General features: G+C 39.3%; 3 protein-coding genes and 1 long non-coding RNA gene across 6 annotated transcripts in view; 1 reads left to right on the top strand and 3 right to left on the bottom strand.

Moving 5' to 3' along the window:
* Nucleotides 1–22,666, bottom strand: part of actn3b (actinin alpha 3b) — a 701,279-nt gene that overhangs the window by 499,162 nt on the left and 179,451 nt on the right. The window lies entirely within an intron of this gene.
* Nucleotides 1–22,666, bottom strand: part of rin1b (Ras and Rab interactor 1b) — a 226,796-nt gene that overhangs the window by 128,605 nt on the left and 75,525 nt on the right. The window contains exon 2 of one of the 2 annotated variants that reach the window (XM_087260272.1): nt 1–408. The exons of the other annotated variant lie outside the window; for it this stretch is intronic. The gene's annotated coding sequence lies outside the window, so the exon portion shown is untranslated. The remainder of the gene's footprint in view (nt 409–22,666) is intronic. 2 annotated transcript variants of the gene reach the window in all.
* LOC147843011 (uncharacterized) lies at nt 3,650–10,698 on the top strand. Its single transcript, XR_015495320.1, has 3 exons — nt 3,650–6,640; nt 7,262–8,052; nt 8,126–10,698. It is a non-coding gene; the product is annotated as an uncharacterized LOC147843011 (long non-coding RNA).
* The window catches only part of gal3st3 (galactose-3-O-sulfotransferase 3), an 88,207-nt gene continuing 75,525 nt past the window's right edge, over nt 9,985–22,666 (bottom strand). The window contains exons 2-3 of the mRNA XM_087260390.1: nt 16,806–16,903; nt 9,985–14,759 (exon numbers count right to left, since the gene is read on the bottom strand). Coding sequence (XP_087116516.1) covers nt 13,553–14,759; nt 16,806–16,888 — 1,290 coding nt within the window. The 5' untranslated portion in view covers nt 16,889–16,903 and the 3' untranslated portion in view covers nt 9,985–13,552. The remainder of the gene's footprint in view (nt 14,760–16,805; nt 16,904–22,666) is intronic.

Below are 22,666 nucleotides of genomic sequence, written 5' to 3'. Positions count from 1 at the left end.
CTCCAGCGTGGCTTTGCAGAGTGTGTGAGTGCAGCGGCTGTGGTTTATTCTCCACTGATGGACTTGATCTCCTGGCTGCAGGAGCCGGAGGAGTCTTCAATAATTCACCTCAGAGCGCATCAATATTTAGTCTGTTGCGGAAAGATCAGCTGCGTGTTGCGGGTCGATGCGGAGACTAAACTGTGTGAGTGTGTGTGTGTGTGACACTGAAGGGCTTTAAATCTTTACTACTTAGTGTTAAAACCTCCCATCATCCTTCCTCTGCCAGGATCCACTCATCTGTGTTTTTTCCTCTGAAGGGTCGTCTGCACCCACTCGCTCGCTCTCTCCCACACACACTGCTCTCAGAGTCTGTTTGCTGGAGATTTCCTCTCTGGTTCTCTCCATCTCTTCAGTTTCCTTCTCTCTCTGGACACACGTGCAGGACATTTACAGTGTTCAGTTCATGTCACATTTGCTGTGTTCATGTTAAATCATGATAGACTTGTGCTAACAACATTAAATCATGCCATAAACGTGTCAATTCATGCTAACAACGTGCTAATTTATGTTGGAAACCTGTTAACATGCTAAAATCATGCCAATTCATGTTAGAAACATGCTAACAACATTCTAATTCATGCTAGAAACATGCCAATTTATGCTAGAAACATGCTAACAACATGCCAATTTATGCTAGAAACATGCTAACAACATGCCAATTCATGTTAGAAACATGCCAACAACCTGCTAATTCATGCTAAAAACATGCTAGCAACTTGTTAATTCATGTTGGAATCATACTAACAATGTGCTTATTGATGTTGTAATCATGTTAATAACATGCAAATTTATGTTAGAATCATGCTAACAACATAATTAATTTTAGCAACATTTTAATTCATGCTAAAACATTCTAAAAAAACATGAGAAATTCTTGCTTTAAACATGCTAACGTGCTAATTCAAACATGCTAATTGCTGTTGGAATTCATGTTAAAATCATGCTAATTTGTGTTAAAATCATGCTAACATGCCAGTTCATGTTCGAAACAAAACATGTTACAATTATGCTAAATCATGATATATTCATGTTGACAACATGCTAATCCATGCTATAATCATGCCAACATGTTAATTTATGTTGAAAACATGGTAACATGCTAACAACATGGTAATTCATGTTAGAATAATGCAAATTTATAATAGAATTTTGTTAGTTCATGCTAGAAACATGCTAGCAACATACTAATTCATGGTAGAAACATCTTACCAACATGTTAATTAATGTTGGAATCATCCTACCAACATGCTAATTCATGTTATTAATGTTGGAATCATGTTATCAAATGTGAACTCATGTTTGAATCATGGTAACAGAATGCTAATTCATGTTAGAAACATTCTAGCAACATGCTAATTAATGTTTAAATCATGATAACATGCTAAAGTTATGATATCAACATGCTAATCAATGTTTAAACATATTAATCCATGTTAGAAACATGCCAATTCAAACTAGAACCATTCTAACATTATAATTGATGTTGGGGTCACCCTTACAACATGCTAATTTGTGTTGGAATCATACTAAATCATGTTAACAACATGCCAATTCATGTCGGAGTCATGCTAACAACATGCTAATTCATGTTACAAACATTCTAATCAATGCTAGAATTATGATAACAACATGCCAGTCAATGTTAGAAAATGCTAAAACATGTTAATTTATGTTTAAATAATGCTAACAACAAGCTACTTCATGTTAGAGACATGTTAGCAACATGTTTTTTTAATGTTGAAATCTTGTTAAAACATGCTAATCCATGCTAAAATTATGCTAATCAATGCTAGAATTCTAATAGCAACATGCTAATCAATATTAGAAAACATGCCAATTTGTGCTAGAAACATGCTAACAACATGATAATTCATGTTGCAATCATGGTAACATTTCAACCCGTGCTAAAATGATAGCAACATGCTAATCAATGTTAAAAACATGCTAGTTCATGTTAGAACAAACCACAAACATGATAACACTATGCTAATTAATGTTGGAATCATTGTAACATGGTAACTCATGCTAGAAACATTTTGTTAGAAAAATGCTAACTACATGTTTATTCATGCTAGACACACGTTAAGAACATGCTAATTCATGCTTGACTAATGCAAACAAGCTAATTCATGGTAAAGACATGCTAGCAACATGCTTTTTCATGTTGGAATCTTTTTAAAAACATGCTAATCCATGCTAAAAGTATGCTAATCAATGCTGGAATTTTGATAGCAACATGCTAATCAAGGAAACATGCTAATTTGTGCTAGAAACATGACAACAATATGAGAATTCATGTTGCAATCATGGTAAAACATGCTAACCCATGCTAAAATTATGCTAATTAATGCTAGACATCTGATAGCAACATGCTAATCAATGTTAAAAAACATGCTAATACATGTTAGAAACATGCTAGCAACATGATAATACAAACAAGAAACACGCTAACAACATGCTAATTTATGTTGAAATCATTGTAACATGTTAATTCACGCTAGAAACATGCTAATTCATGTTAGAAACATAATAACATCATGGTAATTCATGCTAGATACATGTTAACAACATGCTAATTCAGGTTAGAAACATGCTAACAAAATGATCATTCAAACAAGAAACATGCTAACAACATGGTAATTTATGTTGGAATTATTGTAACATGCTAATTCATGCTAGAAACATGCTAATTCATGTTAGAAACATGCTAACAACATGTTAATTCATGCTAGAAATGTTAACGACATGCTCATTCATGTTAGAAACATGCTAACATGATAATTCAAACAAGAAACATGCTAAAAACATGCAAATTTATTTTGGAATCATCGTAACATGCTATATCATGCTATAAACATGTTAATTTATGTTAGAAACATGCTTACATGTTAATTTATGCTAGAAACATGTTAACAACATGCTAATTTATGTTAGAATCATCGTAACATGCTAATTCATGCCAGAAACATGCTAACAATATGAAAAACTACACCAGCATATATTTTACACAGTGGATGCCCTTTCAGTCGCAACCCAGAACTGGGAAACACCCCCACACACACACTCATAAACTATGGACAATTTTGTTTTCTGTTTTAAATAAAAATGTATACATTCTATTCAAATATTTTTCAGTCATCTTGTATAATTTAATCAATTAAAAACTGCTGTGTCAGTAACAGCTGCCGTTTCCATTGTTAAAGCCGTTTGTCCATGTATGTGGGTCAAAGACGAGCTGTATTTTGGAGATGTCTACTGAATGCTGTTTTCTGTAGATGATGGAAAAGGTTAGATAAGGTGCATGAAGACACATGAGGGACAAAAACACTGCAGCTCTTCAGCATCTCTGTTTTTGCTCTGATAGGAGCTGATCTGTAGGCTTAGAAAAAGGACACAGAGAAATTTACTCTCTAATACTGCAGGGCAGCCGCCTACAGAATGGCAACAAACACACACACACACACACACACACACACACACACACACACACACACACCGCTGATGCATCATAAAGCCACAGGAGCAGAGCAACACAACTGCAGCGTGTGTGTGTGTATTCCTGACTTCTTCAGGATTCTGTATTCATATATGTTTTATTTCTTTTTTTAAAAGGCAGTGTAGTGCTTGTTGCTATGTGGTTGCTAGGCCGTTGCTAATGTTTTCAGTGAATTGTTATGCAGTTGCTAGGATGTTGTTAGTGGTTTTGGTGCATCATTATGAGGTTGCTAGGATGTTGTTAGTGGTTTTGGTGCATCATTATGAGGTTGCTAGGATGTTGTTAGTGGTTTTGGTGCATCATTATGAGGTTGCTTGGATGTTGTTAGTGGTTTTGGTGTATCGTTATGTGGTTGCTAGGCTATTGTTAGTGTTTTGGTTGAAACATTAGGCGGTTGCTAGGCAGTGCTGTGGTTGCTAGTCTGTTAGTGATTTTGATACATCGTTATGTGGGTGCTAGGCTGTTGTTAGTGGTTTTGGTCTATCGTTATGTGGGTGCTAGGCTGTTGTTAGTGGTTTTGGTCTATCGTTATGTGGTTGCTAGGCTGTTGTCAGTGGTTTTGATGCATCGCTATGTGTTGCTAGGCTGTTGTTAGAGGTTTTGGTGTATCGTTATGCGGTTGCTAGATTGTTGTTAGAGGTTTTGGTGCATCATTATGTGGTTGCTAGGCTGGGTTAGTGGTTTTTTGGTGCATCATTATGTGGTTGCTAGGCTTTTGTAAGTGGTTTTGGTGCATTGTTATGTGGTTGCTAGGCTGTCATTAGGGTTTTTGGTGTATTATTAAGCAGTTGCTTGGTTTTTGTTAGTGTTTTGGTTGAATCATTAGGCGGTTGCTAGGCAGTGCTGTGGTTGCTAGTCTGTTAGTGATTTTGATGCATCGTTATGTGAGTGCTAGGCTGTTGTTAGTGGTTTTGGTCTATCGTTATGCAGTTGCTAAGCTGTTGTTAGTGGTTTTCAGTTAATCATCATGTGGTTGCTAGGCGGTTAGTGTTTTCAGTAAATTGTTATGTGGTTGCTAGGCTGTTGGTAGTGTTTTCTGTGAATTGTTATGTGGTTGCTAGGCTGTTAATGTTTTCTGTGAATTGTTATGTGGTTGCTAGCCTGTAATGTTTTCTGTGAATTGTTATGTGGTTGCTAGGCTGTTGGGAGTGTTTTCTGTGAATTGTTATGTGGTTGCTAGGCTGTTAATGTTTTCTGTGAATTGTTATGTGGTTGCTAGGCTGTTGTTAGTGTTTCCCGTGTATTGTTATGCAGTCGCTAGGCTGTTGTTAGTGTTTTCAGTTAATCATCATGCGGTTGCTAAGCTGTAAGTGTTTTCAGTTAATTGTTTGTGGTTGCTAGGCTGTTGTTAAGGTTTCCTGTGAACTGTTATGCAGTTGCTAGGCTATTCTTAGTGTTTTCGGTTAATTTTTATGCGGCTGCTAGGCTGTTGTTAGTGTTTTTGGTGAGCGAGTAAAATCGTTTACTGGAGACTCTGAACGGATTGTTTAATAATAATTATAAAAATTCCTTAAATTTAAATACTGCTTTTCTGGGAACTCAAAGCAATTTACAGATGTAAATACACGCTCAAGTACAACAATGAGGGAAAACACTTAGTTACTGTCCACCCCTGATCATGAATATCTGAAATGACAGAAATTTTAGGATGCTAATTTACACAATTAGCTATTGAATAATCACTCTAAACATGAATGAGACCATCAGTAGGTCTACCAGAGTATATTTCACATACCTCATTTACTCTCCCTACTCAACAGTTAGTCATTTGCTAGTCAAAAATGTTAAATAAAACACAAACGACAGAAAAGTAGATGACTAGAAGAAGCACATCAGCCCGAGGGATGTTTTTAAAGCTTTAATGGTCAATGTTTTCACATCTCTCATTACACAGCTTCAGAAGCCCACCTCTGATTGTCAGAAGCATCTTATTTAAAGCCTCCAAAAGAAGTCTTTGAAAATGTAGCACTTAAATAAATAGAATATGAATAGAAAATGATTTCAGTGGAATAACAACATGTTGATGTCGTCTTCACATTCAGCACAGAAGAAAAAGCATACAAATCTCCCTTCTTATCTTCATGAAATTGACAATTGCACAGCAGGTTTTCTTGCATACAACAAATTCTATGCTTTTTACTTCTAACGTCTCTTACAATACAGTACATCATGGTTGACGAAAGACCCTTGAATTTGCCTCCAGCGTCATCTACCGAATGGATTTCGGAATGAAGAATGAGTTTAGCTCACGACTGCTGTTTGTTCAACACGAAATACATTATATACAATCAATCAAACAGCAATCTCTACATCTCTAATGGCTCGATAAAAGGACGGAGATGCTCACATTGACAGCAGTATTAATTCATTCGCTGAGGTATTTCTCCAATTTTAAAATCGAGATGAGAATGTTACATTTTGTTGACGTTTTAGCTTTACTCCTAAATATAGGAGGCAATGAGCAGGCAATTGTTTCAAGATGCTCACGAGTTTGATCTACATACAGTAGTAATGATGTTATGGCATACTGTACAAACCATTTCTATATTGCTCCAAATATTAGTCTTTAAAATACAGTACGTTCGAAAAAACTAAATACGATAGCGAGATAAACTGAAAAACTGACCCACAATTGGGTTTTTGGAATGAAAGCCTCACTATTAAAGCCTAATATTGCTGGAGAGAGCAGTAATTGTAGCTTCATCCAATTAAAAAAAACATGACTGAATGAATCTTGCAGCACACCAACCAGTGTTAAAAACAATGCTCTTTACGAGGCTGTTCTTTCAGTAGGTATAGTGTTTCAATTTGGTCGCCTAACCAGTGATCTCAGGCACCCTAATAAGACACAATTCATGCGTCTCTCATTCACTTTAAGTCTTAGAGTCTTTACAAATGAGCCGGAGCAAGCTAAACTGGCATTGTAGGGAAACAAGGTACATGCTGCTATGTGGATTCGCAGAAATAAGATGGGGTTGCTGTCGCAGACGAAAGAGAAGAGGTGGGGAGGGGAAGGGGACAAAAAGGGGTGTCGCGGATGAAAGTGAGGGGAGGGGAAGGGGCCAGGTAGTGGTGTCAAGGACAAAAGTGAAAGCTTGGAAGGTGAAGGGGATAGGACTGGGGAGTGGTGTCGCGGATGAAAGTGAATAGCAGGGAAGGGGGAGGGGCAGAGAAGGGGTAGGGGCCGGGGTGTGGTGTTGCGGACAAAAGTGAATAGCAGGAAAGGGGAAGGGGCGGGGAAGGGGTCGGTGTGTGGTGTCATGGACAAAAGTGAATAGCAGGGAAAGGGGAGGGGCTGGGGAATGGTGTTAAGGATGTAAGTGAAAAGCGGCAAAGGTGTAAGCGGAGGGGGGGCAGGGAAAGGATAGGAGCTGGGAAATGATGTTGCAGATGAAAGTGAATAGCAGTAAAGGGGTAGGAGCAGGGAAGGGATAGGGGCTGGGGAATGGTGTTGCAAATGAAAGTGAAAAGCAGGAAAGGGGAAGGGGCAGGGAAGGGGTAGGAGCAGGGGCAGGGAAAGGGGTAAGGGAAGGGGTAGGGGCAAGGAAGGGGTAGGGGCAAGGAAGGGGTAGGAGCAGGGGCAGGGAAAGGGGTAAGGGCAGGGAAGGGGTAGGGGCAAGGAAGGGGAAGGGGACAAAAAGGGGTGTCGCGGATGAAAGTGAGGGGAAGGGAAGGGGACAGGGAGTGGTGTCAAGGACAAAAGTGAAAGCTTGGAAGGTGAAGGTGAAGGGACTGGGGAGTGGTGTCGTGGATGAAAGTGAATAGCAGGGAAGGGGTAGGAGCAGGGAAGGGGGAGGGGCAGAGAAGGGGTAGGGGCCGGGGTGTGGTGTTGCGGACAAAATTGAATAGCAGGAAAGGGGAAGGGGCGGGGAAGGGGTCGGTGTGTGGTGTCATGGACAAAAGTGAATAGCAGGGAAAGGGGAGGGGCTGGGGAATGGTGTTGAGGATGTAAGTGAAAAGCGGCAAAGGTGTAAGCGGAGGGGGGGCAGGGAAAGGATAGGAGCTGGAAAATTGTGTTGAGGATGAAGGTGAATAGTAGTAAAGGGGTAGGAGCAGGGAGGGGGTAGGAGCAGGGAAAAGGTAGGGCTTGGGGATAGGGGCCTTGGTGTGGTGTTGCGGACAAAAGGGAATAGCAGGAAAGGGGAAGGGACAGGGAAGGGGCCGGTGTGTGGTGTCATGGACAAAAGTGAACAGCAGGGAAAGGGGAGGGGCCGGGGAATGGTGTTGAGGATAAAAGTGAATAGCAGGAAAGGGGTAGGAGCAGGGAGGGGGTAGGGGCAGGGAAAGGATAGGTGCTGGGAAATGATGTTGCGGATGAAAGTGAATAGCAGTAAAGGGGTAGGAGCAGGGAAGGGATAGGGGCTGGGGAATGGTGTTGCAAATGAAAGTGAAAAGCAGGAAAGGGGAAGGGGCAGGGAAGGGGTAGGGGCAAGGAAGGGGTAGGAGCAGGGGCAGGGAAAGGGGCAGGGGCAGGGAAGGGGTAGGGGCAAGGAAGGGGTAGGGGCAAGGAAGGGGTAGGGGCAGGGAAGGGATAGGGGCAGGGAAGGGGTAGGAGCAGGGGCAGGGAAAGGGGTAGGGGCAAAGAAGGGGTAGGGGCAGGGAAGGGGTAGGGGAAAGGAATGGGTAGGGGCCGGTGTGTAGTGAATAGCAGGGAAAGGGGAGGGGCTGGGAAATGGTGTTGAGGATGAAAGTGAATAGCGGGAAAGGGGTGGGGGGGGGGGCAGGAAAAGGATAGGGGCTGGTAAATGGTGTTGAGGATGAAGGTGAATAGTAGTAAAGGGGTAGGAGCAGGGAAAAGGTAGGGGCAAGGAAGGGATAGGGGCCTTGGTGTGGTGTTGCGGACAAAAGGGAATGGACGGAAAGGGGTAGGGGCTGGGGAATGGTGTTGCAAATGAAAGTTCATTTGTAAGTCGCTTTGGATAAAAGCGTCTGCTAAATGACTAAATGTAAATGTAAAGTGAAAAGCAGGAAAGAGGTAGAAGCAGGAAGGGGTAGCGGCTGGGGTGTTGCGGACTAAAGTGAATAGAGTGGAGGAACCATGTCGTCAATTTATATGCAAAAACCTGGAAGCGAGTTAGCATTTTAGCACTTCCGGTTCCCTCGTCCCAAAGTCAATGGGTTTTTTCAACGGTGTTTCAGAAAAATTGCTAAAATAAGGTTTGTGGCTAACACAAACTCAAGACACTTTCACGTTTTGTTCTAAGACATAAAACACATCAGTCACAGCACACTGTTGAATTTTTAAATCAGTAATGCTTCTTTAAAAAGACGGTTGCGATCAAGTTGCTAAATGGGACTACAGGCGGTGTCGGGGACATTATATGTCATCCAGCTGATCTGGTTTGGAGCGCAGCTCGCTTGTGTTGGGCATTTGGATGTGTCTGTTATTTAGGTATTTTCATGAATAGTATTTTATAGTTTGTTGTGTTTTTCTAATTGGGAATTCAGATTATGTGTAGATAATTCCTTCACTTGTAAAGGCTGTCGAGACAGATTCATTTGTTGATCATTTATTTTAATTAAACGATATTATCAACATATTTCTTACTAGTGCAGCCTGTCTCTGTCCTGCTCTCAGTAATGCAAACGTGTGAATAAATGTGTAAAAATACATGCATGTTAACTGTCATTTTAATGTGATCACGTGTTTCATCTTTTTTTCTTCATCTGAACACATTTAACTCCATCATAACTGCAATATTTACAATCCTCCATGAAATGTATAGCAGATGTGACTTTATGGGCTGCTTTTCACTGTACTTCGTGAGAAAAAAAGGAATATTGAATGTTGTTCTGTGTCCATGATGGAACTTGCAGGCATTTGATAGACTTGTTCCTCCTCACGCCTTATTTCTGTTGTCTGTTAAGGTAAGCAGGCTGTGTGCACGTGAGCGATACACTTATTTAAACATGTCTGATGATAATACTATATAGGCAGATTTATACACACAGTTTTAAAACTTTTAAAACAACCGTAAAGCAAAACAGATGCATTTCCCACGTAAAAACAATCCAAAAGCAACATAAGTCTATGTGTTTGTTTGTATTTTTTTGTTTATAATATATACCGTGGATTATAATATAATGAACAGAGAGATTAACTCTTTGTCATGGACAATATTTCTAAACATAAGTTTGAACAGTTGTCTGTAGCAGGGTGGTGCTGACATCACAGACGAGCGCCCCGAGGGCTCTGTAGTCTGTTTATAGCCTAATGTTAGCTTTTCAATTCTTGCGTTTGCATTTAAGATCCAAAAGTGTTTAAAGTTGTATTTTCGTGTGACGATTATCCGGCTGGACAAAACGTGTAAGTGTAATGAACAGTGTTTGAACACAGAGCTTATTATTTGTAATCTTCGAAAAGCCTATGGGAAAATCCTATAGGGATTTTCACGAGGGAACCATTTTTATGCTAGCAGCCGATTAGCCAACAAAGTGACGTCATAGTTCCTCCACTCTATAGCAGGGAAGCGGGAGGGGCTGGGGAATGGTGTTGTGGATGAAAGTGAATAGCAGGGAAGGGGTAGGAGGAGGGAAGCAGTAGGGGCAGGGAAGGGGTAGTGGCTGGGGAGTGCCGTCTCGGATAAAAGTGAAGAGCATGGAGGGTGGGGAGTGTTGCAGAAGAAAGTGTACAGTGGTGGGGCATTAGGTTAGGAAGTGTGGCGAACAAAAGCAAATAGGTATCACTGCAGCCTGGACACCTTTAAGTGAGAGGGATTTAAACCACAAGTAGGTTAGGTTTAGGTGGTGTAGGTGGAGTAGATATAAATTAAACACATCAGGTTATTGAGAGGTTGGGTTTAGGGTTGGGGTAGGTGTAGATCAGGGGTGTCCAAACACGGTAATAACCGAATAACGGATATTAAATTACAGAAATTTAGCGTAAAATAACAGATATTAAATTACAGAAATTTACCGTAAAATAACAGATATTCAATTACAGAAATTTACTGTAAAAAAACAGATATTAAATTACAGAAATTTACCGTAAAATAACAGATATTAAATTACAGAAATTTAGCGTAAAATAACAGATATTAAATTACAGAAATTTACCGTAAAATAACAGATATTCAATTACAGAAATTTACTGTAAAAAAACAGATATTAAATTACAGAAATTTACCGTAAAATAACAGATATTAAATTACAGAAATTTAGCGTAAAATAACAGATATTAAATTACAGAAATTTACCGTAAAATAACAGATATTCAATTACAGAAATTTACTGTAAAAAAACAGATATTAAATTACAGAAATTTACCGTAAAAAAAACAGATATTAAATTACAGAAATTTACTGTAAAATAACAGATGTTAAATTACAGAAATTTACCGTAAAAAAACAGATATTAAATTACAGAAATTTACTGTAAAATAACAGATATTAAATTACAGAAATTTACCGTAAAATAACAGATATTAAATTACAGAAATTCATCGTAAAAAAGCAGATATTAAATTACAGAAATTTACCGTAAAATAACAGATATTAAATTACAGAAATTTACCGTAAAAAAACAGATATTAAATTACAGAAATTTACCGTAAAATAACAGATAATGAATAACATATATTTACCAGAAATCTAAATGTAAGGAAATTTCTGTAATTTAACATCCGTTATTTTATGGTTAATTTCTGTAATTTAATGGCCGTTATTTTACTTTTTTTCCCCCAACACTCCAGCTGCTGGAAATAAACCGTAAAATTACAGATTTTTTTCTTTTTAACATTGCACCAAACCAAGGGAGATAAAAACAGCCCTACCCTTAAACATAGCCAAGTCAAGCTACTACCGTTAAGTCCACAGAGGTGAAGTCCCCTACTGGCTCTGCAGCTAGCACTACTTGAAACAAGGTTCTGCAGTGTTGTGTTTTAAAGGCACAATATGCAAGACTCTTTCAGTAAAACATTCAAAAACAACTAGAACAGTGTTTTTCCGTATATCAAATATGTCAAAAAACATTAAAATCCAGAGAAATAAGCAATTTTAGATGATATGAGAGACCGTGCCAGTGTGTGGCAATGCTAATGATGTCACACACTCTCGATTTCCGTTTTTAGATGATATAAAACATGAAAACAGCAAGGCGGCATTGATATGTACTATGTTTTATTAGACCTCACAGAGCAGTTTGATAAACAGCCCTGCTCCTTCTCCATGATCACGAGTGGATGAACCGAAAACAGTGGACTTTGGCATTATAAAAGCTTCACTGCTTTTTCATGCTCATCAGCAACTGCTTTAGAGTTTCTCTTGTTTTTCTTCACGGCATTCAGCCTTACTTTGCTTCATACTACCATGATGATTAGTGTTGAATATTTTGCAAAACTCATGTTGATTGATGGCTAGTCCCACACTCAATCATGTTGTCAATAAACGATCCCTTTGTTTGTTGCGAACACGTGCCCTCTAGTGGTGAAAATTACATACTGTGCCTTTAAATACAACCAGTCAATGGACTGATTTTTAACATTTAACCGGCACTACTTATGAAGGTGGCCTCCAGAGAAAACCTTAACTTTGTTAAATAACGCTCCTTATTAAACCAGAAAAATAATCTACATAAGTATGCAAACATACTTGCTTCAATATTGTGTGTCTTAAACATACAAGAGAGCTTCCCAGGTTGTACTGGTTGCAATTCCCGAATTTTCATTGTCAATTAAGCCAACTGTAATAGGTGGTTTTGGTTCAATTTCGAATTTCCCCAACCATTTAATAGTATCTGGATGCAGCCTTTATGATGCAAGCTGAGATTGCATCACTCAGCGACTCAATGAAGTGAGTGATGTCACTGTGACGGGTAGGGTTAGGGGTGGGGTTAGGTGACAGATTAAAAAGCATTGGATGCAGCTCAGATTGCACTGCATCGAGTCTGCAGCCAGACCCCTCTCCAACCATTAGCAGAGCCCAGGGGACCAGAGTACACACTTCAGCTTCTGGTCCTTCCTAGTCTGAATTAAATGACCTAACTTAGATATTTGCAAGGACTTCGATGTAAAAGTGATAGTGGAAAAATAGGCAAGGATGAAACGAACACACTGCTCACTCTAGCTGATAACATACGTACAGCGATGTTTTACATATCAGCAGCGTCCATGTAGACAAACTGTCCTGTCATCATTCCCAGCTTCAAATCAAGGCTAAGCCTCTCCGACTCAGTACGAGTTGCCTTCATAAAGACGTAGGGCTGTGTAACCCAAGCGCTGCCTGAGGAGAGGCTAAAGATTAAATGATTAAATATTTAGAGGTCCTTCGAGAAGCTTGCATCATCGACACATGATGCTGGGGTTTCTCGACCACAACTGAAGAGTCGATTATGGTGATTTGTGGCTCAGGTGCAGCTGTCAATATATTGATAAGCTTGTGTACAAGTTCACGCTCAAATGAAGTGCTTTTTGGAAAGCCTAACAACACCCAAATGTAATCATTACAAACATGTCTTCAAATATATTCGGAGACCCTGCTGAAAAAAATAAGTCACCTTCAATATGGTTTGCTGGGGTCTACCAACACTAACTAAGCTTGCTCGTGACGGTCAACTTATTAGTCACTAGCTGGTAATTGACCATCCTGACACACTTCGACAAGATACAAACATGAAAGTTTAGCTTCAACTAGCTAGGAACAGTGTAAAGCGGGTACCACCTGAAGCAGATCAATCAGGATCTTCCTGCCGGGTAAAGATGGCTTAAATGCAAACAGTGAATGATGGTATATATGTGGAGAGATTGTCCTTGAGAGATTAAGAAGCATTCCCGATGTCGAAGTTTTGGGACTTGAATGGTTTCCTTTACTAATTGATCAAGGGTTGTGAGCGTGCATGTGGTCGTGCTCACATTCAGTATAAAAGAGGTATAACCTCAAGCTTTAAAATAATTCCAACATCTCATAAACGTTAAAAGATGCAGTCTAGATCAACTAGGAAATAAGAAAAAACTATGCTTTCACACTTTTTTAAAATTGGGAGAATAACTCTAGTGCTTCGAACCATAGTCTCCGAAGGTCATGGGACCAAACTCTGAGATGGAGACTCTTTGTGAACCCGAGGTTGTCCGACGGACCGTGCAGTCTGCTGGCGGCTCCGTATCGGAAGCCGCTTTCGATATCGTACAGATTCTGAACGAAGCAACAGCTTTGTGTATTGCACTTCTGGCATTATCATCTTTAGACACTCATCTCGAGGAGGGATGGGGCCTTTCTTTGATATATTAACTGGTAAGTCGTACCCAACGATTGTCACTTTGGCACTGGGCTGCCACGGCCGCAACTCTTTATTCGTGATTTGTGCAGCAGAGCGAAGCGGTGGTAAACTTCCCCCGAAACAGCTGCGAACAAGTCGGTCTCTAGACTGCCGCAACAGCTGGACTTCCCGCTCAACACATGCTAGTCCCAATGCTCTCAGCTGCCGCCATAGCGAGGCATTGAAATGATCGTAGAGAGCTGAATCTATAGCATTCCAGTCTCTGATTTTCTCCGTATTATCACTAGAAAGGCTGCTTTTGGAGTCGGCTGTGCGCATGTTGAGACTGACGTAAAGAACGTCATCGAGATCCCAAGCCAACAAGCGGCGTAGCAGCACCAAGGATTCATCAAAGTATTCTGCAATCATAACCAGCGAGAAGACTTTCTCCATCTCGGCAGCGAATCGTTTCACGTACAACTCCGTAAATGGACGGTCTTTATCACCACCTAGGTCAAAGGTCAGAGTATTCCTTGCGTACATCGAATCCTTTTCATCCGGACGATAGTAGTTCCAAGGCTCGTCAAGGAAAGTCTCTAGAGAGCCATTCGGGACACGTTTAAAGCTAAGACAGTACTGATTATAGTAGGAAAACAGGGACTCAAACATCGCTCCCGGTTCCCGCAGTATGGTGATGTAGATGGTATTGTTGGGCATGAGGTGCCGCAGCTCAGTCCTGCTGAACCGTAGATGACTGGTGATGATGTCAGGGGGCGAGGTGTGCGGATGGACAAAGTGGACGCTGAACGGCCGAGGGTAGCAGAACTGGTGGTCGCAGGAGGTGATGGGCAGCGCCACAGTGAGGTTGTTGCGTTCAGCGAAACGGAAGAGGATGTTCTGCACAGTGGAGCTGGCAGTTTTATGTGTCTTCAAGAAGGCTACACTGGTGTGTTTACCTGAATGTCCACTGCTGCCCTGGTTGACGGAGACCGTGGTGGACGGACAGCCCATCCAGAATGTCTCCAATGTCCTGCAATCAGAGTCAATGCAGAGATCAGTACAGTACATGATAAAACAACCATCATGATGATAACACCTTAGTAAGGCTGATAAAAGTTTCAACTGGCCACCAGACTGGTCTGCATTGCCGTTTTAGAGGCATTTTGGCCACTTGATCAGGTCGGGAGCCCCTAATTCTGATCACACAATATTAATTGTTGGTTACAACAGTCACTACAAAGACTCTAGAATACACAAGACGTGTCACTCGTACCTTTATGAATGGGGAAAAGTGCAAATGTCAATATGGTGAATAAAGCCCTGACTACTAGTACAGGAGCCAATCATTAATTGCTATATAGTGAAAAAAGCCTGCCTTCTAGTACAGGAGCCAATCATCGATCACTATAGACTGACGATACTCTGGGGGAGGGAACAGATGTAAGTCTCTGCAGATTTTGTACGGTTTGTGATTTGTACGTTTAGAAATGACACTAAAGAGATAGTTGTTTAATTCTATTGGTGATTCCTAAAATTAAATGTAATCTTAAGCTTGGCAAGTAGTTTTGGAGAATTTGATGTTTCCCCATTCAGACAGAATGCCCAAGTATACTGCCTGAGAGGTGTTTTGATGATGGCTACCAAGTGAAATGACTTGCCTTAAGGGGACTTAATACACATACATACATACATACATACATACATACATACATACATACATACATACATACATACATACATACATACATACATACATACATACATACATACATACATACATACATACATACATACATACATACATACATACATACATACATACATACATACATACATACATACATACATACATACATACACACACACACACATATATATATATATATATATATATATATATATATATATATATATATATATATATATACATATACACATACATATATATATATGTATATATATATATATACACATATATACATATATATATATGTATGTGTGTATATATATATATATATATATATATATATATATATATATATATATATATATATATGTATATATATATATATACACATATATACATATATATATATGTATGTGTGTATATATATATATATATATATATATATATATATATATATATATATATATATGTATACATATATACATATATAGATATATACACACACACACACACACACACACACACATATATATATATATACATATACACATACATATATATATATATATATATATATATATATATATATATACACTCACTATATAGAGAGACCTCTTTCTTGACTTCACACAGAAACAGCAACGCATGCGACATGACATCACTATGTTAATTGATACGCTATTGGTTAAAAGTGTTAAATTACACTTAAGTCAAAAAGTGTTATTTATAATTAGAATTTCTGTTATTTATTACTTGATTGTTCAAGCTACCTCCCTGAAGTGCTCTATTTGTTAATAGAGTTGTTAAACGTTAAAATAAGGTGAATTACATACAAAAGGAACATCCTGGATCTGTTTCTTTGCTCTCCTTTCTTATTTTTTTATGCATTATAAAAGTATCGGATCAGGTTTCGGTAGATACTCAAAATCAAAGGACTCTGACTCTAGGGTGAAAAAAACTGATCGGGACATCACTAGTCTTGACAGCCATTTGTCATTTATGAATCCCCATGACACCCTATGACAAGCAATTCATGCTGAAATCAGGACAAAATTGTGTAATCTGAATGGAGGTTTATCTAAACCAGTGAAGACCAGCGTGGTGACCGATTCTGGGTCATCTTTAATGCAAGGCAAAGTACGAGGCAATTGAATAATCCAAAAAAAAAAAAAAAAAATGAGGAATGAGTTACGATGCTTAGAAAGTTTGGAAAGTGGGATAATTTGGTCAAAACAGCAAAAGAACTGTACAATAATTGACCGCAGCAACACATTTTTGCTGAGTCAGTGCTGCCTACTTCTTTGACCCATATTGGATAAGATCAGGAAGTATACGTGTGGGTATGAGGGTGTGGACTGAATGAAAGGATCATTTTTCAAAGGCTCTTACAAGTTCAAGTGACCCCCATGGTGCAGAAGAAAGCTGACAGTGCTGATTGCAATCAATACTAGGAATATCTTCTTCTGAGACATCTCCAGCTTCTTTCACTGCAAAAGACAAGAAGCAAACATTACAAAGGTGTAGCTTACTCCTGTGTTCGGCACACATCCAGGACACAAGCCCTCTCTCACACGCAAGTTCCTGAGCACAAGAATTGGTTTAAATATCATGCTGAATGTTTGTGTAGATTTAGAGTGTTTTCTTGCAAACTGGATCTCAAATTGCATCGTGGCACCTATTGCATCCGTTCTGGTTCTTATAATTATAATTCCTTCGGCTTCTTCTGCTTCCACTATGGCAGCCCTATGAACCATTCGTGCAAGCTTTGGCACACTGATAGAGGACAATATGATCTTCAGCCACAACAAATTTAAAGTCTCTAGCGCCACCACTTGTCCAAAGTTTCACTTATGTTTATAACTTTTAAACCCAATCAAGATTCTTCATCTCCTCTGATTCCTTGGCTCAAGGCAAATCAGACGCACCCTATGACGTCATTTTCCGTCATGAAAATTTTTGCGACATTTAGAATTTTTCGCAAAACCTACCTGAACAAACTCGTCCAAGGGCATTTGTCAGATTTTCACCAAAACTGAAGCTGCATCCCAAATCGCATACTTATGCACTATTCTACGCCATTTTGAAGTATAAATAGTGTAAGTAGTGCGTTCACACTGAAAACTCTAAAAATAGTAAGTGCACTTTAATTACTCGGATGATGCACTCATTCAGCCGCTAATATGAAGTGTGTAATGATGGACACTTCACGCACTCAACGACCGCAGGTTTGCTTACGTAGCGGAAGGGGTGGAGCTATCGGGCGCACATGTTGAATAACTTTGAAACAAAATGACTATATTAGCTTAAATGAAGCAACTCCTCCAGGATTCTTATATAAACATGAGGCTCGTCAAACTGGTCGTGGTGGTGGAGTTGCATCAATCTTTAGTGATTTCCTTAATATTAAACAGAGAAACGGACTTATGTTTAGCTCCTTTGAAGTATTATCGCTTAATGTTCAGCTTCCAGATACTATACAAAAACCTATGTTATCTCTCGCTTTAATCACCATATATAGACCCCCAGGACCCTATGTCAAATTTCTAAAAGAATTTTCTGATTTTATTTCTGACTTACTAGTCAAAACTGATAAAATGCTAATTGTAGGTGACTTTAACATCCACATAGATGACGCTAATGATACATTAGGGCTCGCGTTTATGGATTTAATACACTCACTTGGGATAAAGCAAAACGTTGTGGGTCCAACCCATCGCTTAAAGCATACATTAGATTTAATTCTGTCTTATGGAATCGAGGTTATTGACGTAGACATTATACCACAAAGTGATGATATTACAGATCATTACCTCTTACTATATAAGCTGTGTTTACCTGAAATCAGCAAACCCGCTCCAATACTCCGCCCTAGTAGAACTATTGTTCCGTCAACTAAAGATGAATTTATAAATAACTTACCTGATCTCTCTCTATTTCGTAATGCACCCGCAAACTCAAATGATCTTGATGTAGTAACCAGCAGTATGGATGCCATCTTTACTAGCACACTAAATACTGTGGCACCCATAAAATTAAAAAAGGCTAGAGAGATTAAAACTATACCATGGTATAATAGTCATACTCGTGCGCTCAAAACAGCAACCCGCGCCCTGGAACGTAAATGGAAAAAAACTAATTTAGAGGTCTTTAGAACTTCGTACAAAGACAGTATGTCCAGCTATAGGAGGGCTCTAAAATCTGCCAGGACCGAGCACCTGCGCAAACTGATAGAAAATAATCATAACAATCCTAGATTTTTATTTAACACCATCTCTAAATTAGCTAATAATCGGTCATCCTTGGAACAAACTACTCCACCGCAAATTAGTAGTGATGACTTCATGAATTTTTTCAGTAATAAAATAGAAGGCTTTAGACAGAAAATAGGAGATGCCAAACTTTCTGCACCGGCTTATACTCCAAATCCTGTAAATATTTCATTAAATCATAATAATAACCTACACTGCTTCAAAATCATAGAACAGGAAGAGCTAGATAAAATTATAAATAGCTCTAAACCAGCTACGTGTATGCTGGACTCAATTCCAACAAAATTACTGAAAGAGCTGCTACCTGCTATAGGAGAACCTCTTCTTAACATTATCAACTCTTCTTTATCTATAGGCCATGTTCCAAACTCTTACAAGCTAGCTGTTATTGAGAGGCTTGTGTGTGTGTGTGTGTGTGTGTGTGTGTGTGTTAGTGCGCGCGCGCGAATGAGAGAGAGAGAGAGAGAGAGAGAGTTGAGACATGGTCTGAAGGACTGATTACACCTATACATAAAAACGGAGATAAATTCGACCCCAATAATTATCGTGGCATTTGTGTTGGCAACAACTTAGCAAAACTATTTTGCAATATTATTAACAACCGGATAGTGACATTCATCACAAAACATAACATCCTAAACAAATCACAAATTGGCTTCTTACCAAAACAACGGACATCTGACCATATTTACTCCCTTCATACTTTAATAAATAAAAACATAAAGAACAAACAAAGAAAGATTTTCTCTTGTTTTGTTGATTTTAAAAAAGCTTTCGATTCTATTTGGCATGACGGACTATTATACAAATTGTTGCAAATTGGCATTGGTGGAAAAGTATATAGCATTATAGAAGCCATGTATAAGAAAAGTAAATGCGCTGTAAAAGTTGGAAATATGAGAACAGAGTTTGTCCAGCAGAGTCGAGGGGTGCGGCAGGGTTGCAGCCTGAGCCCAACCCTGTTTAATATCTACATTAATGATCTGGCAGACATTCTAGACGGCTCCGACTGCATCCCCGGCCTCACTCTGCTTGACTCTAAAGTAAAGTGCCTGCTGTATGCGGATGACCTGGTGCTGCTGTCTCCCACAGCAGAGGGTCTCCAACACAGCCTGACTCTGTTGGAGCAGTACTGTGAGGAATGGGCACTGACGGTCAACCTGGACAAAACCAAAGTCATGGTGTTCCAGAAGAAGGCCAGATCTCAGGGACACAAATATCAATTCACATACAGAGGAGAAACTCTAGAGCATTGTAGCAGTTACTCATACCTGGGCATCCAGATCTCTGCCTCTGGGGGCTTCAATCTCGCTGTCAAGACCCTGAGCGAGAGGGCTCGCAGAGCATTCTATGCCATAAAATCACGCTTTGGCCAATTACAGTTACCAACTAAAACATGGATTAAATTATATCACGCTATTATCAAACCTATATTACTATATGGGAGTGAAATTTGGGCACCAGTATTAAAATTAGAAAATTGGAATAAAAGTTTAATTGAACGAACACAATTAGAATTTGCTAAAAGCATATTACATATTCACAGAAACACGTCTAACATTGCCTGCAGGGCTGAACTGGGTTTATACCCGCTAAATTTGGAGATTCAGAAACGAGCTGTTCAGTTCTGGCTGCACCTGCATCAGTCGGACCCCCAGTCTGTCCAATATAAAGCCCTTCTGGCTAATGAAAAACCTACAGTGTCTCATCCTCTAAACACACTGGTATCTGAGCTACTGGAAAAAACACAAACCGAACCCGTCCCCAAACAAAACCTTCACAAACAAATTGACAAAACATTAAAATATAACTATGATGAAAAACTGAAAACTGAATTCAACCTCCAGACTAAACTTAAATGTTATTCGGCCCTAAATAGAACCACACAGTTGGCAAATTATTTATCATTAAAACAATTAAAAGAAAAGCACATTCTTTCTAAATATCGCCTCTGTGATCATGACCTAGAAATAGAAAAAGGCAGACATAAAAAATCCTGGACTCCTGAGGAAAAGAGAATATGTAAACAGTGTGACACAAAGCAAATAGAGGATGAGACACACTTCCTTCTGTTCTGCCCCAAATACAGCACGACTAGAGAAATATTTTTCCCCCAATTTGAAACATTGATCAATTCATTTTTTAATTTAAATGACTCAGAAAAACTTTACCATATACTTGGAGAGGATGAATTGACATTTGAACTGGCTGCAAAATATGTATATACCCTACACACCATAAGAAACGGTTAATGTAAATTTGTGTCTTATTTAAATAATTTAAACTTTTTACTATTATTATTATTATATTTATCAAATGTATTGTTTTTTTTTGTGTCATTATATCTTATTTGTATTACTATTAATTATTATTTTCAATGGTTTTAATATGTTTCATATTTGAAATGCTTTGGCAATACTGTATTTAATGTCATGCCAATAAAGCAACTTGAACTGAAAGCAACTTGAACTGAGAGAGAGAGAGAGAGAGAGAGAGAGAGAGAGAGAGAGAGAGAGAGAGAGAGAGAGAGAGAGAGAGAGAGAGAGAGAGAGAGAGAGAGAGAGAGAGAGAGAGAGAGAGAGAGAGAGAGAGAGAGAGAGAGAGCTTTGCCTGTGTGTGTGCTTAGTGCTTATGTGTGTGTGTGTGTGTGTGTGTTAGTGCGCGCACGCGCGAATAAGAGAGAGAGCTTTGTCTGTGTGTTTGTGTGTGTGTGTGTGTGTGTGTGTGTGTGTTTATACAGACAGCTTGTTATAGGCTGTCTGGACTGTAAAGTTGGGTGATTTTCGGTTTTGTTCTCCCCCGCTCTTTAGCGGGATCGGGCGCGGCGGGTAGAAAACAAGGCGGGTCGGTCAGCGGGACATCAAATGCTTAATATAGGTGGGAGCGGTCGGGTTCGGGCTGAAACCTGGCGGGTGCAGGCAGGAGCGGGATTCAAAATTTAGTCCTGCGCAGATCTCTATATAGCTGCATCCCAAATGGCACACTAGTGAAATTTATGACCAAAGTACCAAATAATAACTGCCATGAGTATAACCACATTCACCATCGGGAGGCGTTATCATCACTCTTGTAGGAAGATGTTACTTTCACAATCAATAAATAAAGTTATCCAACATGTGCACCCGATAGCTCCGCCCCTTCTGCTACGTGAGCAAAGCTGCGGTCGTTGAGTGCGTGAAGTGTCCATCATTCCACGCTTTTTTTTACCGGCTTAATGAGGGCATCATCCAGGTTATTAAAGTGCACTTATTATTTTTTAAGTTTTCAGTGTGAACACACTACTTAATCATACTACGAAATGGCGTAAAATAGTGCATAAGTATGCGAATTGGGACGCAGCAACAGATACCAATTATGCCACAATCTGCCAAACTTTCCTTTATTTGGATGTTTGTTTTCGAACTCCTTTTAGATCGTTGGTCCAATCGTCACCAAATTGGAGTCGGATCATCTTCAGACCATGTAGACTAAAAGTTGTGGCATTCATGTTGATAGACGAAACTGTTACACGCTGAATCGCTGCAATGGTTTGAAATAATAAAACCAAACTTAATGTGTGCGATCTAGACCTCAAACTGACCAAACTACATCAGTTTGCACCACTTTCTGGGTAAAACTGACAAACTATTCAATTCTATCAATAAAAATCATACAACATTTATCAAATGACTTTTGAATAGTTTTGTCTATTGTCATGAGACAAAGTCCTGCGGATTCCTGCTATCATTGATATGTGAACATTGATATAATTTAGCCCCTAATTTACACAATTTTATTTCCACCATCTTGAATTAGTTTGAAAATCTGTTGTTTTAAACCAGGGGTGTCCAAACTACGGCCCGCGGGCCATCTGCAGCCCGCAATCAGTTTTGTGGCAGCCCGCGAGGCTTTTTATAAATATTAATAGAACTTGGCCCGCTATACAAAAATGAACGCAATTCAATAAATAACCACCGGGTGTCACTATAACATGCATTCAAT

Source organism: Danio rerio, chromosome 7, assembly GCF_052040795.2.
Source record: "Danio rerio strain M-AB ecotype USA chromosome 7, GRCz13ab, whole genome shotgun sequence".
In the NCBI taxonomy this organism is placed as follows: Eukaryota; Metazoa; Chordata; class Actinopteri; order Cypriniformes; family Danionidae; genus Danio; species Danio rerio.
This window is presented reverse-complemented; position numbering and strand designations above follow the sequence as displayed.